At 39.9% G+C, this 16,911-nt stretch overlaps 1 protein-coding gene across 1 annotated transcript in view; it reads right to left on the reverse strand.

Moving 5' to 3' along the window:
* LOC105275432 (sestrin homolog) overlaps nt 1-16,911 on the reverse strand; it is a 178,977-nt gene that overhangs the window by 109,328 nt on the left and 52,738 nt on the right. The window contains exon 5 of the mRNA XM_011332248.3: nt 6,045-6,074. Coding sequence (XP_011330550.1) covers nt 6,045-6,074 — 30 coding nt within the window. The remainder of the gene's footprint in view (nt 1-6,044; nt 6,075-16,911) is intronic.

Below are 16,911 nucleotides of genomic sequence, written 5' to 3' on the forward strand. Positions count from 1 at the left end.
TGAAAGACTCGCAAGAGACATAACGCATACATCCCTGCAGAACCAATTAGCAAATCAAGGCGTAAACGTATCTGTTATGGCTGTCGTTGTAGATAAATGTTTTTCTGGGTTACTCGCGCGCTTATAGCATGTACCATGAGAAATTAAGTTCCAATTAGCCATTCCGTGTGCTTAACGCTTCGTTTCATCGTTGAGCTTCCGCGCGAGGCAAGACGCGCGGTGTCGCCGAAATGCACGCGATGTCGAACGTAGCATTTGCAAGATTTCGTAGGTCCAGTCGGTCCAACGTGCATGTTTCATTACGCAAATGATTTTCCATTTTATTAATAGCTGCGATTTGGCAACCACTGTTGTTTACCAAGCTCGGTCATGTAGCTGATTGTGCGCGCGTATGCGTGCGACACACGTCCGCCAGTCATTACGGAATTAACGTACTGTACGTACGTACAGCGTCGTTCAGGGACGCTGATCACCAACGGTAACGCGAGGATCCCTGACGTGATATTATCTGCAACGTGGAATATCGCGTTTCCGTAATATTAAATTTCGCATAAACATTCTCGCGAGGATTCTAACGTAACATTCCAAATTTCTACAAACGGACAATTCTCAAGTTACGCAAGAGAAAAGATTACGTTCCCTCATAAGGCGATTACTCGTAACGTATCTTGTAAGAGTCATAAAAAGAAACACGCGCAAAAACAGAGAAGTTGAGTAAAATATAATTAGAGATATAATTAAAATTAATTAAAGCAAACCATCTCCGATTCAGAAAATTGCTACGTACGATCAGAAAGAAAAGATTGAGAGATTTAAAATCACCGTCTATATTGTGCTTAAAATCCTTTTTCAAAGACAAAGTCAGAAGGGCTCATACTGGATTGTGAGGGGTTTTTTGAGCGGCACTGTACGCGAACCTCGTTTGGTTCGTTACACGACGAGCACGACCGTGCAAATTGTAAATGATGGCATTGTGAACGACCGAAGACGAGCGTGTCTCGCGCGTGGGCCGGTGCGTGCAAATTTGCACATAATGTGCGAAAGCGAGAACTTTGACGATGGACGACAGATCCACCACGACGGCCGAGTTTCGATACCGCGACCGGAAACCGTAGTCTCCGCACATTAGCAACTGTCTACCATGCTAAACGAACGGCTATCTGATGACACATATTTTATGCAAATCATTTCAAATGTCAACTACACATATGTATGTATATCTGAACGGAATAATTGCAGAATTATATTCCCTCGCACAAGTATCAAGTAGCCTTTCTGCTTTTGAATTACTCTTAATTACTATTAATTTAATCGTGATACGAATTTCTGAAAAAATTATTATTCTGGATAATGAAAAAAATGACTCCAAGCCTCTTAACATATGAAAATAGAAACTTAAGTATGGAATATTATTAAAAGTACAAACGCGCATAAATTGTCAGAAGGTAATTATTCATTTAACTGAATATTTATCCGCCATCATGAAGCTATTAAAAGCGACGTTTGCGTATAAATCGTACTATCTTCGCAGCTGATAGCGATATTATCAGAAAATGATGCTATCCATTTAATTACGACTATTCGCACATCATCACAAGATCGTTAAAAAGTAATGAGCATCAATTTCATCGTGCCGAACATTACCCTGGTGCGATGTTTCCTCCGTTTTCACTATCAGTCTGATTGATCGCGCCGCTTTGGAGCCAAGAATGACGATCACGCTCTCGTTAACCCAATTGATCGCGATCCTCCGCGAGGATCCTCCTCCGTCCGCACTTTCACCGAAAATCGTGAGGGCGCTTTTACTCTCTTGCGACCTGAAATCGTTGGACGAAGATCAAGTCCGACCTCAATCTTCCCGTCATGCGTGGCATCAACTTGAATATGCATGCGAATTCCATCCTGTTTACAACGGATATCTGGCAAGCGGCTTGGCGTGACGACCGATTGCCGCGGGTGTGACACAGATATTTTCTTAATCTCTCTAGAAAAAAAAACAGCGCGCCTGCATGGTACCGAACTAATGCTACGTGCATGAAGACACGAGTCAGTCTATTTGTCTTCCTGTCGTGTGGCAAACAATTCCGCCCTGCATGCAAAAACAAATCGTTGCGTAATCGTGAATGGAATTATCCCCCGACTATTTCGATCGACCATTAATTGTCGACTAAAGATCAGCGAAACGGACACGTAGAAGCGCGTAATGAGCGAAGTTGACGGTTCTCGAACCAGTCGAGGACAGAGCTGCGAATTCGGCAACGCAAAGCTGAATTCTCCCTCTCCGTCGTCATGCTCGGCAATTCGCAGCCCGAACCGACAGGCGAAAACAAATCGTTGCGCAACCACGAGCAAAGTTATTCCCGCATTGACATTAGATCGGCATAATGGCTTCCGAGCACGCAGGCACGCAGCCAGTTCGAACCGATTCCGAGTTCGAAAGTTCAGAACCGGTCTCTCTTTCTCAGTCCCTCGTGCGTGCCGTCTCCTTCTCTCACGTAGCAATCCCGAACTTCGAGCTCGCGATTGAAAACAGACGCCGTTGCGAAATGACGAGCAAAGTTATTCCCGTCAAACATTGTTTACTTTAAATCACGAAAAGTCGCATCTGACTTTTAAAACTTGACACACTTATATCATTAATATTAATGGTAAAATAAAATATCATGCACGCGATGGTAACGGTGCAGGCACTCCGTAATCTCCGAAGGACACGGTAATAACGTCATCGCGATCGAGCTAAAAGTATTGACTTGTCGTTCGTGCAGTTAGGAGGAACCATTCGCTCGAGAACATTAGAAGTACATTAAGAAACTGTAATTTATGCAAAACGTATGAAGTATGTGCGTCTCGTTCCCTACACTCCCATAATGACTCTACCGCGCACATAAAAGTGCATATAAAAGCGGATAACCGGGTCTCATGGTGTTCACTCGAGTACCGCATCGTGTTAAGGCACGCACACTTCAGACTGTTTATACGAAGGACGAGGAACGACAATAGAAGAGTGTTTTATTATAAATATAAGAAAGAAAGGAAAATTGATACGGAAATATATTAATATATTAATCTGATTAAAGCACATTAAGAAATTTGTCATAAGAATATTATGTTAGAAAAACGAAACTACCGTTTCATCAGCGAAGCTTGATGAAACATCATATTTATTCGTGATTTTTCCAAGATATCAGTTTTAAGTGCCGACTAATTAAGGAGACTATGACCCTAAGTAAAACTTTTCTTAAAAAGATCCGTTTAAACAATAATTTGGGAAACGAAACTTTATAATTCATCCAGTTCGCACAAATTTTTATTAAACCCCAATCCGATCACATGCACTTTGATTTTGATTCCCCATTAAGCAGAAATTAATGTTCAACATGTATTATTGGACGCGCACGCTACTAGCGAATGCATGTCAATAGCAGTCTCTAGCACTTCATAAGCATGATTTTTTTCAACTTCTTGCCAAGATACATTAGCCCCGATCTCGCGGAGTCGGGCGTGCGTGAAAACGCTCGCTCGGACAGTGAACGATCGACGACCTCATTGGCCGGTGACACCTCGCACCTGCAAATGCAACAGTCACGCGTGCACGCGATGCCACGAACGCCGATGGAATGTTCACCCCGGACACCGACTAAGCGCTAATGATATTCGATTTGATCGTGTGCATGCGTGTGCGAGCGTATATTAATTACGCCCGATGTCCCCGCGCGCCGTGGCAGAGCAGTCTTGTAGTAGAGCATCGAAAATTGTCATTCCGCACGCCGTTTCGAGCGAGTAAGCGATGGCGATTTCTTTCGCGTGTCCACTTATGTTACGTAGAGCATGATGAACTCGCGTGTTCCAAACGCGATCATCGCCACTCGCGCGTGTACGTTCCACGTGTTAATCATACACTTCGATAGGGAGGACCATTAATTTCGACAACCGTTTTGCTCACATTTATTTCGAGAGTCGAGTTGCGATCGCGAATTACGCCGATCACGCCGGCAGGGAAAATTCCCTCGTCTCGTTCGGAGATTGGTCCGCTCCCATTAGTCGGTTTTCACATTAATATCGGAGAAATGTGCGGGATTATTATTTCCTACAGCACGCAACTGCGCAGTGGGATCTAATAAAGCTGCGTTATCGCGCCTGCCGTGAGGCACAAAAGTCGGCGCATAGTCGTGTACCGGAATATGGCTACAATTTGAATTGCCATGCAGCTTTATTTGCATATCAAAGGAAAACGCAGTCGATTACGCTACCCGCGCACGGTAGCAATACTCGCACGAAGGTCGTAACTACACACGCGGAATTACGCACACACGATTCTCGTATTCGAGTCGAACGCAATCGAAACGCCCCTTTGCACCCCTTTCCCGCCTCCGCGGATCACCGCGTCCAGGTGTGGAATCCGCGTGTCAAAATACGAAAATCGGCCCTCGTCGGGTGAACAAACGCGCCTGATTTTCAACGGCGCGAGAGGTTCGACGACCGCTGAAATTGGATAATGACTAGTGTCGCGGTAAAATTGACGAGAATCGTTCCCCGAGTTGAGAATTACGTAACGCCAACGATCATGATCACGACGACGTGCAGTCGTGACGATTCCAACAGAACTGAAGAAACGGACAGAAGAAACAGAAAGAAAGAAAATCTTAATTAGCGCGATTAATTCGATCTGCCGGAAGCTTCTCGCTTTCTTCCGCTTCCTAGAGATTCTCCTGAGTTTTTATGAACTAAAAGCGATAATTGCTACGTGGACAGATAGGCAGAATATCGAATTGTATTGCATAATTGTCGCGTGGTCTCATTTTCGCATTGTTACACGAACCGTACCGTGAGAGAAAAGATCGATTTGAACTGCGAAATAATGGTTTACTCATACCGTCACTTTGCCCGATAACTTATTATACATGCATTATACGTTAAGCTGAGTAAATTAGTGTATTTATGATTAAGACAGCTGGTTACGTGCCGTTTCTCACACACGCGGTGTAAATATCCTCAGAACAGATAGAATGTGTCATCGATACGAGATGACTGACATTTCTCGAATTCGCAATTCGCAATTGCGAAAATATGGATTTGGCGCTACATTCTTCTGCAAATCTCAGTTTACGTAAAAACCGATAAAACTTAATTTGACAAAATTCTGGAAGAGATTCATAAGAAATAAATTCCAAGAAGAAACAGCAATAACACGTGGCCCGAGATTTTTCGATCATTTCTGACACAGATTGATTATTTTCACGTTGATATGCAAAGTATGCTTTTCATTTGTATCTCAATAAGGCAAGTATTGCTTTTAAATGAGTGAAGCTTTCGTGCGGAATTTTAAAAACATACATTTTTAACAAACATACGATAGCAAGAGTAAATCTTTAATTCCCGATTTTTCAAGTATCGCAATGTCCATCTAAAGGCACAAAACGCACGAATTTCATACAATATACGAAAGCCTTTGATAAATGTGAAATGATGAAACTTTGTTGAAAAACTGATCGATAATAAGTCCTCATGTATGTGCAAGAATTTCTCAATAAATTGAGATACCAATACAAAGTCGAAATTATAAAGATTACAAAGCGAATTAAGTCTACGGCTGCATTATGATTAATTGATGGCACCGTTAGCAACACTGGACGAAAATAGATAAGATAGACAGTACATAAGCCGGAATCGTTAAAAACGTTGTATTCTCATTGTGTGTATCACGTTGGCTCACCACATCGTGATAATCGTCACATAGCCGCATAATGTTTCACGCGAAATTAATGCTACTGGTAATCTATTTTTATCCACTCGTAAGACGCGTTTCTAATTTATTATATATATATATATATATATAAAATAGTTGTTTAAACAATACTGTAATAAAAGAGCCAGGAGAGGTTCACTGCATTTACTCTTTCTAACTAATTAAATTAAAATCTTAAAACGTGCTAAATTCTTTTCTTATTTTTTGAGCTCACATTTAACACAAGACTGTTGTCATTCATTTATCCCCTGACCACCTCACCTGTAAAATTATGATATAATTTTGGTTGCAAACTCACTTTTTCATCGAGGTTGTCCAGATCCGGCAGCTGAAAAAAAGAATGGAAATTACGTTAATATAATATTAATCAGAATATTATAAAAATATCAAAATATTAGAAAAATATCAAAAAAATTAATAATTCCTCTAATTAATGTATTATATAAATTTCTGAGAAAACTTATTAAATTTCACATTTGATTATATTAACATATCTAGTCAGTTTAATTTGTAATGTAAATGTCATATTATTTATTACTGAACTTCTTTGGGCATCGAAAAATAAATCATTTAATTTCTATCTAAAGCGGAGAAAAATAATTAGCTAATTATAAAATCAGAAAGAACATAAATGTTTTATTCAAATTAATGTAAACTGAGAAGTGCATTTTAATCAGTCTCAGAAACAAATGCAATTTTATCGATTAATGCAGCACGTTAAGATGCAGTGAGATAAATCGACAATTTCCATGTAATCGATAATTGAGAAGAGAATATGCTCGAGTCCGCGGCTCTCGCCACAGAGAGAGAGAGAGAGAGAGATGGCATCTACGCCACCTATCCACATTATTCCGAAATGGTATCTCCGGCTTTACCGACAACTGCGAGCTATTGATCCCGCGAGATGAGGCCCCGTGTCGACGTCGACAGATGCCGCCCAGCGTCGTAAAACCACGTGTGATCCCTGGCAAATTGAAGGAAATTTATGCCAATTTATATCAATCAGCCGCGTCGTGGCTGATTACATTCTCGCGGACTCTGCACATGGCGTGCCGGGATTAATTTAACGCCCGATGTGTGTCGGACTGCTTGATTAACTTTCATGGCCGTCGTACGTGCTCCGAAAGAAAGAATGCACGTATCCCGGCGAACGATGAAGAGATATCTCACGCGAAAAGCAGAATTAAATCAACCTGTCGATTATCGGGAACATACGCGAACGTCTAGCGGGAGAGGAGAAAATTAATATTGTACGATTTTATCATACATCGTCGAATGCGAAGATCTTGAAAGAGCTTTTTATAGAGACAAATACGAGAGTTGTTTGATAAGGTCTTCTTAAAAAATATATGAGATGGCGGCTAATATTAACTAACATGATGAGTTGACGTATTTTTTTTTTTTTTTGAACGTTGTTTATTTAGACCTTTATACCATTACATTTGATTACAAATAATAAACAAAATTTCTTCCGTTACAAATGAATTATGCTTCTGCGGGCATCTAAGGCACTCTCGGAAGATGTACACTGTATGTGATTTAATAACTTATAGCGTAAATGTATTAATGTGAGTACAATAACTAGGGCTGCGTTATGATATAATCGTTCTGATGTTTTGCCAATAAAAAAAGGTTGTATCCAAAACATTTGGCAGAGTGGTTTTTGTAAAATTTAAATAAATATTATGAATATATATATCGTCATTTGACGGGTCTTGTTCGCTAGATGGGTGTTAGCTACCAATATTTCTTTGTATTTAAATGGTGGGTATCCTTTCTATCACGTGTCGCACATGCGAAGCTGTATTTGAGGTCGTTTCCGTCCACCGAGCAGTCTGTTCGGGGTTCGAAATTAAGTTTTTTGTTTCTTTTGTGCCTTTTTGCATGATAGATTATCGGGATATTATTTTTATCTTGGATATAGTTGTTAACGTCTAAATAAAGAAACGCTTCAGGGGGCACGAATCCCGTTTTAATCGTCTTTTCAAAATATTCGGGGTTCGGATATAGTGCGCTATTGATTAAATTATTGTTAGTAATGTTTCTTATATTCGCAAAATAGTCTCTGGTTAATTTTAAGATAAAATTATCTATTCTACTGATGTTAGCTGTGTCGTAAAGCCTTGCGTTATTTACTTTTCGTTTGTATTCGTGCTCAGGAAGATTATTTAAGCCAGTACAAATTCTCAAACATTTCCTTTCGAATTTACGGATCTCCTCCATTACTGAAAGGCCGATATTGTACCATATCGGACAGCTGTATGTAATGACGGGCCTGATTAATAGCTGATAGCATAATAATTTAATTTTTGTATGTAGATAACTGGAATAAAAGAGTCTCTTATGTAGGAAGAATGCTTTCTTTGCTTTCTCTAGTTGTATTTTTATATGATCATTAAATTGCATGCGCTCGTCTAAGTTTATGCCTAGATATTTTACGCTTGTTTTGTGAGGGATTGTCTCTCCTTCTTCCTCTCGATCAATAAGTTTAAAAGACTTATAATACTTTCTGACATTTCTATTCGCATTTGCAGTCGTGTCCTAAATAAGATCGATTCGCACTTGCCGACATTGATACCCAATTTCCATTGATTATAATAATTTTTTAATACAGTTAGGGTTTTTTGTAACGTTGCTTGGATTCTCGAGGGCCATTCGTCCCCATGGTAAAAAACTAAATCGTCGGCGTATGCAATCGTTTTGACGTTTCCGTTTGACCGTATCTTGATCTTGTCATGCACGTTCGACGTGTATATGTTAAAGAGTGTAGGAGCGTTCACAGTGCCCTGTTGGAGTCCGTTGCGGATGTTAAAATCTTTGGTCGATAGATTTTCACCGAGACTCGTATGGAACGAGCGCCCGCTGATCATGTTCCAGATCATATGCACTAGGTCAAGTGGAAAGTTTTTCTCGGTTAGTTTGACTATGAGCCCCTCGTGCCACACTGAGTCAAACGCTTTTTCGATATCAATCAGGCATGCTCCTACACATTTTTTTCCATTCATATCCCAACAAATATCAGATGTGAATTTGTTAATCGCGTGTATTGTGGAGTGTTTCGCGCGAAATCCAAATTGGTTATCTGGGATGATATTTAAGTCATAGCATACTTTTACCATGGCATCATTTATTATCATTTCGAATACTTTACTGATATTCGGTAAAAGGCTAATATAATGGGTCTGTAATTTAAGGGGTACGAAGGGTCCTTTTTTTTTAAGATGGCGACTACTTTTGCCTTTTTCCAGTACTCGAGAAAATGCTTATAATTTAACAGGTTGTTAAACAAAATAGTATAATATCTAACTATTTTGTCTGGCAAATGTTTCAACACGATATTTGGGATTCCGTCGAGTCCGGATGATTTTTTGTTATTTAGTTTACTAAATTTTCGCTTAACCGCCGCGAAGTGTGTAAAATATTTGTACGGATGCACTTCTGCCACTGGGGCGTCCGCTTTATTAGTTGCATTAAAGCAGCAAAGGGTCGCGTCTATAGAATCAAGCATCGTTAGGTCGGTGATAATGTTTCGGGCTTCTCTTATTACTTTGACGTCGTGTTCGTTATTCGGATTGACGTTGATCTTATCATTTACATTCGCAAAGAAGGCTCCGATCACGTTCATTTTATCATCGATGTTGTTCACCACGAGCTCGTCATTGTCATTTATCGGGAACGCTTCCGTTTGTATGCCCTGGCGATCTAAGTCGCCTTGATCGGTGCGGGGGATCTTCAGTTCCGCGATTCCGGCAGCGTTTTTTTTTCGAAAAATCTTGTTTACGAGTGGAAACATGCGCGTTGTGTCGTTCTTGGGTATCCGTTTAATTTTATTCATCCAAAATTCGCTGATGGATCTGGCTAGTTCTTTTTTCAACGCATCGTTTATTCTTGTTAGCGAACATTTTAATGCTAATACTATATACGGATCACTGTTGTGCCAGCACCGCTGTTCCCTGTGTAGTCGCGACAGTGCTTGGCTTTTCAATTTGTGTAAGTTACGGATATCTCTATTAATGTATGCATCCGTGCTGTTACTGCTATTGGCTCGGGGGATTTTTTTTCCATAGTATCGCGGGTTTTTTCGTCTAGGATTTTGAGGTATGCCAAGATCTCTGGTTTGATCAAGTTCCGATCCGCGGGGATGTCAAATTTGCATGTTTCGCACATTAATTCCATAAAAGACTCCCAATCTGTTTTTGCAAAATTATAAGCGATCCCTTTGTTTTCGTCCACGAGTGACATCTCATTTTCGTCTAATGAAATTCGCGCTACGATTGCGTTGTGGTCACTGTCATATGGCCGGCTCGGTAACCTGTTCGTATCTAACGCGTTGACGAAGTTAAGCCTCCAATCCGCGAGAAATAAGTCAAGAAACGATTGACCCCCTGGGTATGATGGGATATCACTGCAATAAAGTTTAGCTCGGTATTCTAGTTCGTATTCACAGATCCAGTTACGGAGGGACTCCCTCTGGAGTTTGGTATTCTGTTATGCCAATCTCCATGTTTGGCGTTTAGATCTCCCGCGATTATGTAATAATGTTCGGCTTTGTGCAATTGGAGAGCCTTAAATAAATTATGTAAGTCCGGTAAGAATTCTTTTTGATTACCGCAAGCAGCGTATGAAAATATAACAAACAGTTTGTTGTTACTATTTAAAGGGATGCAGATTATCGTATTTTCTAAGACCGGAGTAAGTACGCGATATTTGTCGTAAGTTGATTTTCTTGTACGCGATACCCTTTCTTAGGAGAATTGCCGTACCGCCACCCATTCGGTTGATGCGGTCGTCACGTAATACATGGTAATCCTTGAATTGTATCGTATGCTGCGCATTAAGTTTTGTTTCCGAGAGGAGAACTATTTCTGGGGCTTGTGAAGTGAGTAATGCAGTCAGAGAAAGTCTTCGGCTATTTGCGACGATCGAGTTAACGTTTATCGCTATGATTTTGAGATTGGATAGGCTTCGGTGTTTAGTGTTAGTTGGGAGTTCTTTGAATCGCGCCATTGTTTATTTTTCCAATAGTTCATCTAGCGTGCTTAAGCTGTAGTTAAGTTTAACCTCGTGATCTTCTACTTTTTTCATTAGATTATCTATCGCGCCTCGGATTTCTTTCATAAATTCCTCTAACAATTGTGTTGTTTTTTTTTTCGAGTCTTTCGAATATATTTTCGGGTAAAATATTTTCCTTGCTACTGGACATGCTATTTGTGCGCTTAGAACTAGCGTGTGCCTGCGTATTTTTTTTTTAGCAGTATCAGCGAAGCTTACGTTCTCTTTTACAAAATTGTTAAATACGTTTGCGCGGTTCGCTCTGGCTTCTTGTAGCGCTATTCTTTTTTCGCGGGTTTTTTTCAAGACCTCTTGCAGGACCGGGCAGCCTCTGAAGGAGGCCGGGTGGCCGTATTTTTTACAATTTACACAATATAATTTATCTTTACCGATCATTTTATCTTTTGTGAATTTACAGTTACCTGGTTCGTGCTCGCCGTCGCACTTTACGCATCTGTATCTCATGTTACAATTCGAAGCCGCATGTCCGAGTCTTTGACATCTTTTACATTGTATTATTTCATTACGTTTTAGCTTTTCCCAAGAGATTACATGGTGACATAGTCTGTTCACCTCCTTTAATTTGTGTATTTGATTATCCGCGGATAGTTGTACTAGAAAAAAAGGCAAGATCTTATTGTTGGCGATCGATCTTCAAGTTGTAAAACGAGATACTTTTGTGAAATGCAGTCCGCTCATCTTTATTTGCCTTAATTCGTTTAGAATTATATCGGGGTCGTACGATGTGTGTAAGCCCTTGAGCAAGAACGATGCTGATTTCTCACTTTTTAGTGTATAAGTATAAAAACTAACCTTTGCGGCTTCTAACAACTTTTTTACGTTAACAAAGTCTTGTATAGTCGACATTATAATAGAATGTTTTACGCTATTCACGCGTTTTATTAGGAAGTTAATTTTTATAGGATCACTAGAGAGAAGTTGTTCCACGTCCTTTGGGTCCTGGTATAACACATTAATTGGTGGCGGCTTCACCAACTTTTGTCCAGCTTGTGCGTTGCTGCGGGGCGGCTGATTTTTGTTTCTGCTCGCTGTGTCTTGTGCGGGTTGTATCGTCTTCTTCTCTCTCGTTCCCGAGCTAGTTTCTTGTTCCCTCTGCTCGTTATTTTGCCGCATCTTCGCGATGAGGTTTGTCTGTTGAAGCTGTTTATCCTTTTCTTCGTTCGTGGTTAAGCATTCGTATTTATTATTTGTAGTTACGCCATATAGAGTAATCGTATCGTCTTGTGTGGACTCGGTTTGGTCCGTGTCCATTGAGTCTATGATTTGCGATGTCGATGCCCATTTTGTCGGCGGTACATCATGTGGTTTCTTAGCCTCTTTGTTTGGCTGCCCTTGTTCCGTTTGCGTTCTTCCTTTCTTCACACGACACATTTTTATGCCGTGGGACACCTTGTTTCTTTTATTATTTGACAGACGTTGCCACTTTTTTAACACTTCTGCCGAGAAATGGTGGTCTCTCTTGGGTCTGCTTTCCTGTGTAGGATCGACTTGCTCGGATCCGACCGAGCCTGTGTATCCTTTTGAGGTTAGCTGATAACATATGCTATCGGTTGTTCTTGAAGGTTGGGCTACAATTCCATCGCCCCACTTTGACTCAGTATGATTTTGGTTTTCCACTCTTACAGGCACTCGATGATCGTCACAAAGTGTGCTCAATTTACTAGGTGCACTTTAATTACAGTGAAAAGGAATATTCTTAACCTTCTCGTACGCTTAGCTCTCGAAAACACGTCTACTCGCGACGCTTGCTCCGTGAGCTCCCCCCAATGAGTTGACGTATGTATATATATTATGTACGTATAAATTTTCTAAGGACTTATCAAACGTCCCTCGTATTTCTAAGTAATCAAATTACTGATATACATAGAGTAATGAAATTATTAAACTGCGATATAAGATATACTAGAATTCCACTATAATAATAGGATATTCCTATAGTAATAGGATGTAGGATCTTTGCAAGGGGTCTACCGCACTCGGCAATAGGTGTACAAATTTTGAGCAATACATAACAATAACAAGGAAATAACTACACAATATTGGGAAATAAGCGGCAATATTGGGCAAAAAAGCAATAGTAGGCAATAGACGGAAATAAAAAATAATAGTGTATAATAAAGCAGCAGCAATAGAGGAAATAAACAGGAAATAAATAAGCAATACAATAGAAATAGCTAAACAAGCACGAGCCGGCGCGCAAATATCCTCACTATCATTTCTGTGCTTACTACAGTTCGCAACTGTGCTTAATAATTTCTTGATAAATTGAGTTCAAATAAGTGAGTTGAGTTCAGTTCTAGTAAGAGTTTGGTGTTCTCTCTTGTCAAAATGGGTAAATAATCAGATATTATTTTAATATTTAATATTTAACCATATTTTACTTATATAGTATAACTGTCACAGTAAAAAAGGTGATCTCCATCAATGTATACATAAAACTTGATTCCTACAAAAGATTCAGGATTCTACGACACATTCTGTCGCGACTGGCACATTTCTGCAGTTATTACCTTTGTTTCCTATATTGCCCAAATATTGCTTTTATTACCGTTTTAATTAAGTATTACCGTTACATTGCCGTTATTGCCGAATATTGTGCATATATTTCCTTATTTCTGAAGCTATTGCTTTCTATTTTCAAGAAAAAGAGAGTTAGAAAAGTATGAAAATTTGCATTTTAAATATGAAAGAATCAAAATTTAAAAATTTATTAGTCCTTAGAATGGAGTAAACACAAAATAACATAAAATAAAATATTATAATAACATGTATAATAACATAACATATTTTATGTTATTATATATGTTATTATAATATTTTATTTTATGTTATTTTGTGTTTACTCCATTCTAAGGACTAATAAATTTTTAAATTTTGATTCTTTCATATTTAAAATGCAAATTTTCATACTTTTCTAACTCTCTTTTTCTTGAAAATAGAAAGCAATAGCTTCAGAAATAAGGAAATATATGTACAATATTCGGCAATAACGGCAATGTAACGGTAATACTTAATTAATAATGGTAATAAAAGCAATATTTGGGCAATATAGGAAACAAAGGTAATAATTGCAGAAATGCGGAACTTATTACCGTTTTCGGCAATAGGTGTACACTTTTTTGAAGTGTGGTAGACTCCCTGGATCTTTGTAAGATAAGAGTTTCCTTTTTTTGATTTTCCACATTTTTCCCCGACTTCTTCTATATGAGAAAGGAGGGACGAGCCATGGTTCTGGATTTACTGGAGCGCGGAAGCGACGGGTTCGTCGACAAATCGATCTCTTCGGTGGATTGGATTATCGGAAGGGCTCGGCTATCGATTAAAATCCTCCCTTTACGTCCTTTCTCCTGGGCAATTTGAAAATCGCTGACCGAGGATGGTCAGCGGAATCCGTCGGCGCCGTTCTGGTAAATGCGTAATCGCGCATAAATCAGCGTAGAAGAAGCGAGCGCCGCGCGATGCATATTTATGCGGCCGCGGCTCCGACAAATTAAATTCACACATTTCATCGGTTCCATAAAGCATGCGCATATTTTGCGCAGCGGTATGCGCCGAGAATGCAAGTCACGGGATAATGCTGTTCCGGAAGAGATTTCGTCGTCTGTCGGAACTTACGATCTACGTTTCCGTTGTCGCACGTGCTAATTAAATCGTTGAAACAAGTGTGGGTGTCGTAAGGACGGTAAGGCAACATGATTCGACTTTGCGGTGGTGGTTTTCAATTTTTATGCATTGCGATACATCCCCCTCCCTCCCCCCCCTCTCTCTCTCTCTTCATCTCTTTCTTCTGCGATGTCGTCGAAATCGCACGTCGAATCATGCAAGGCGAAACGTGCGCGCGAGCAAGAGAGAGTCCCATCCCGTATTTATTCATGAGTCCAATTCTGGATCGTAATGTACCAATTAATTTCGCTGGGCGACGTAATAACTTCTGAGATAATGTCAAAAGTGAAAAATCGCGCGTGACTTCTGCTCAGTCTCGTTAATGCCTGACAATCTTTCTCCGCCCATTAAGTATGAGAAACGCAATGTATTACTGCATCAAGATCCTTGCACATTTCATCCCGATTGACCAACCGAGCGTTCGCATTAATGTCCTGCTTTGATACATTCGACGTCCGGATACTCGTATGTCTCCGTGCGCTATCGTGTGCACAAGATCCGAGATTGAGAAATAGTTTAATCAACCGTAAGCAGGTAATTGCGTGCATCTCGCACGGTGTACCTGCGAGTAGTAAATAGGGTGACGGTAACGAAGATCTATTAATACGGTCAGCTTTATTCTGGTAAGTAACCGAGAGATATATCTTTAAATAAAACAGGTCAGTTTGCTTTTTCATCATGTTCCCAATAGTTTTATGCCTATATATACATATACATATCTGGCGCGATAAAATAAAAAAATTATCAGTTCTTCTCAAAAAACTCTTTTGTGATAAAATTACCTGTTCCAATAAATCTTTCTGTATCAATAAATCCAGTGAGCATAAAACTACTATATGTTGGTCAATGTAAGTTTACTGTATTTACCGTCAAAAGCAACAATATTCTTTGCAAAACAAAAATAGTCTTTCCGAATAATATACGAGCGGAGAAACACGAGAAGACGACGTGAAAATGTAATAAAACCGTATCTTGCTCATGGTTTTATTAGAAGCGTAAACAAATGTGCACGATGCTGGTTGATTACGCATTCCCAAGCATAATCGCGCGTATATGTACATGGTTTATCCTCGAATCCCATGTGCGCATGCAGTTTGTCGTGCAGCATTGTCGTCGCTTCATGACGGCACTTCGCCGCGAGTATTCGCGATTTACGTGACGAATAAACTTTGATTTACCGCCGCTATTCGCCAAACGCAATTTCTACCCGCGCATCCACAACGAGCAGAAAAAGAGAAGGAAGTTATGTTCGCCATATCACACCGTAACGGCGAACAATGTATTGATTACAGCCGCCTTTTCACGACCACTTGACAAAATCAGTACCGGGCAAATAACTATTTTATTTATCTCTTCGATCATTTTGTAGCCTGGAATATTTTACTCATCTCTTTTCGTTGTCTCTTCTAGAGAGCTTTTATTCGCTTGGAAAATTTAATAGCTTCAGTCTCGTTTCTTTGCAGCGAATTATCCGCACTTTCATATTCCCACCGCCGCAAACAATGAATAATACCCGAGAAATACGATATACCGGATACGCCATTAACTAATACTGCAGTAATCTTCTTTTCTTGGAAAATAGTAAGTGTCTTGACGCTACTTGCCAGAGTAAATGCGCTTGCAGACAAGTTGGACGGTAAATTATGCCGTACACCTTCTACCGGCGATATTCTCGCACATTTCTCGCATCTAGAAAGACATGAATTAACAAATGTGCTATTATATTTGCTTGCATATTATATTTATTATTTTATAAGTACACACATTATCACGTCGCTGCAAAGCTCTTATTAATTCAGATTGCGTTTTACGCGATGTTACATGATGAAAATACAGTAATTATGCAATAATTATCTGTAAACGTATAGTCACGCTACACTCGTCACAAGTATCTCCTTTATACCGATATTTTCAAGGTATGTCGATTAAATATACAAAACCTCAGCGAGAACGGTTGCAGTCTCCCGTGAAATTGCACGAAGTGCAGTATCGCGCAACTTAAAGAGGCTGGGTCAGAGGGGAATTTACAGTATTACTAGTCTCGTTCAGCAGAAATTCGCCAATATCTTCGTGCAAACAGACGAAAAAAAGACAGAGGGAGAAACAGAAACAAAAAGAGAGAGAGAAAGATAAGTCTTCCTTACGCCGCGCCGGTAGAATCCAGGTAGAAATAGCTCTTCCTTTGAGGTTTTCCCAGTTTAGTGAAACGAAAAAATTTTACCGTGGGGCTCTCGTCTCGTCGAAATTTATTTCAACTCACCTTCTACGAAGCCCTCATTCATCTTTCCGACCCGTAAAACGAAACTAGAGATGCAAGGAACGTTTCGAGGGCACAGGACCGCTCTGACGGACGTAAACTTGCACGAGCACGCAACACCATGCGTAACGAATTTACGGCCACCAACAGACGAAAGATGCTCGTATACTGA

This window comes from Ooceraea biroi, chromosome 3 (assembly GCF_003672135.1).
Source record: "Ooceraea biroi isolate clonal line C1 chromosome 3, Obir_v5.4, whole genome shotgun sequence".
Lineage (NCBI taxonomy): Eukaryota > Metazoa > Arthropoda > Insecta > Hymenoptera > Formicidae > Ooceraea > Ooceraea biroi.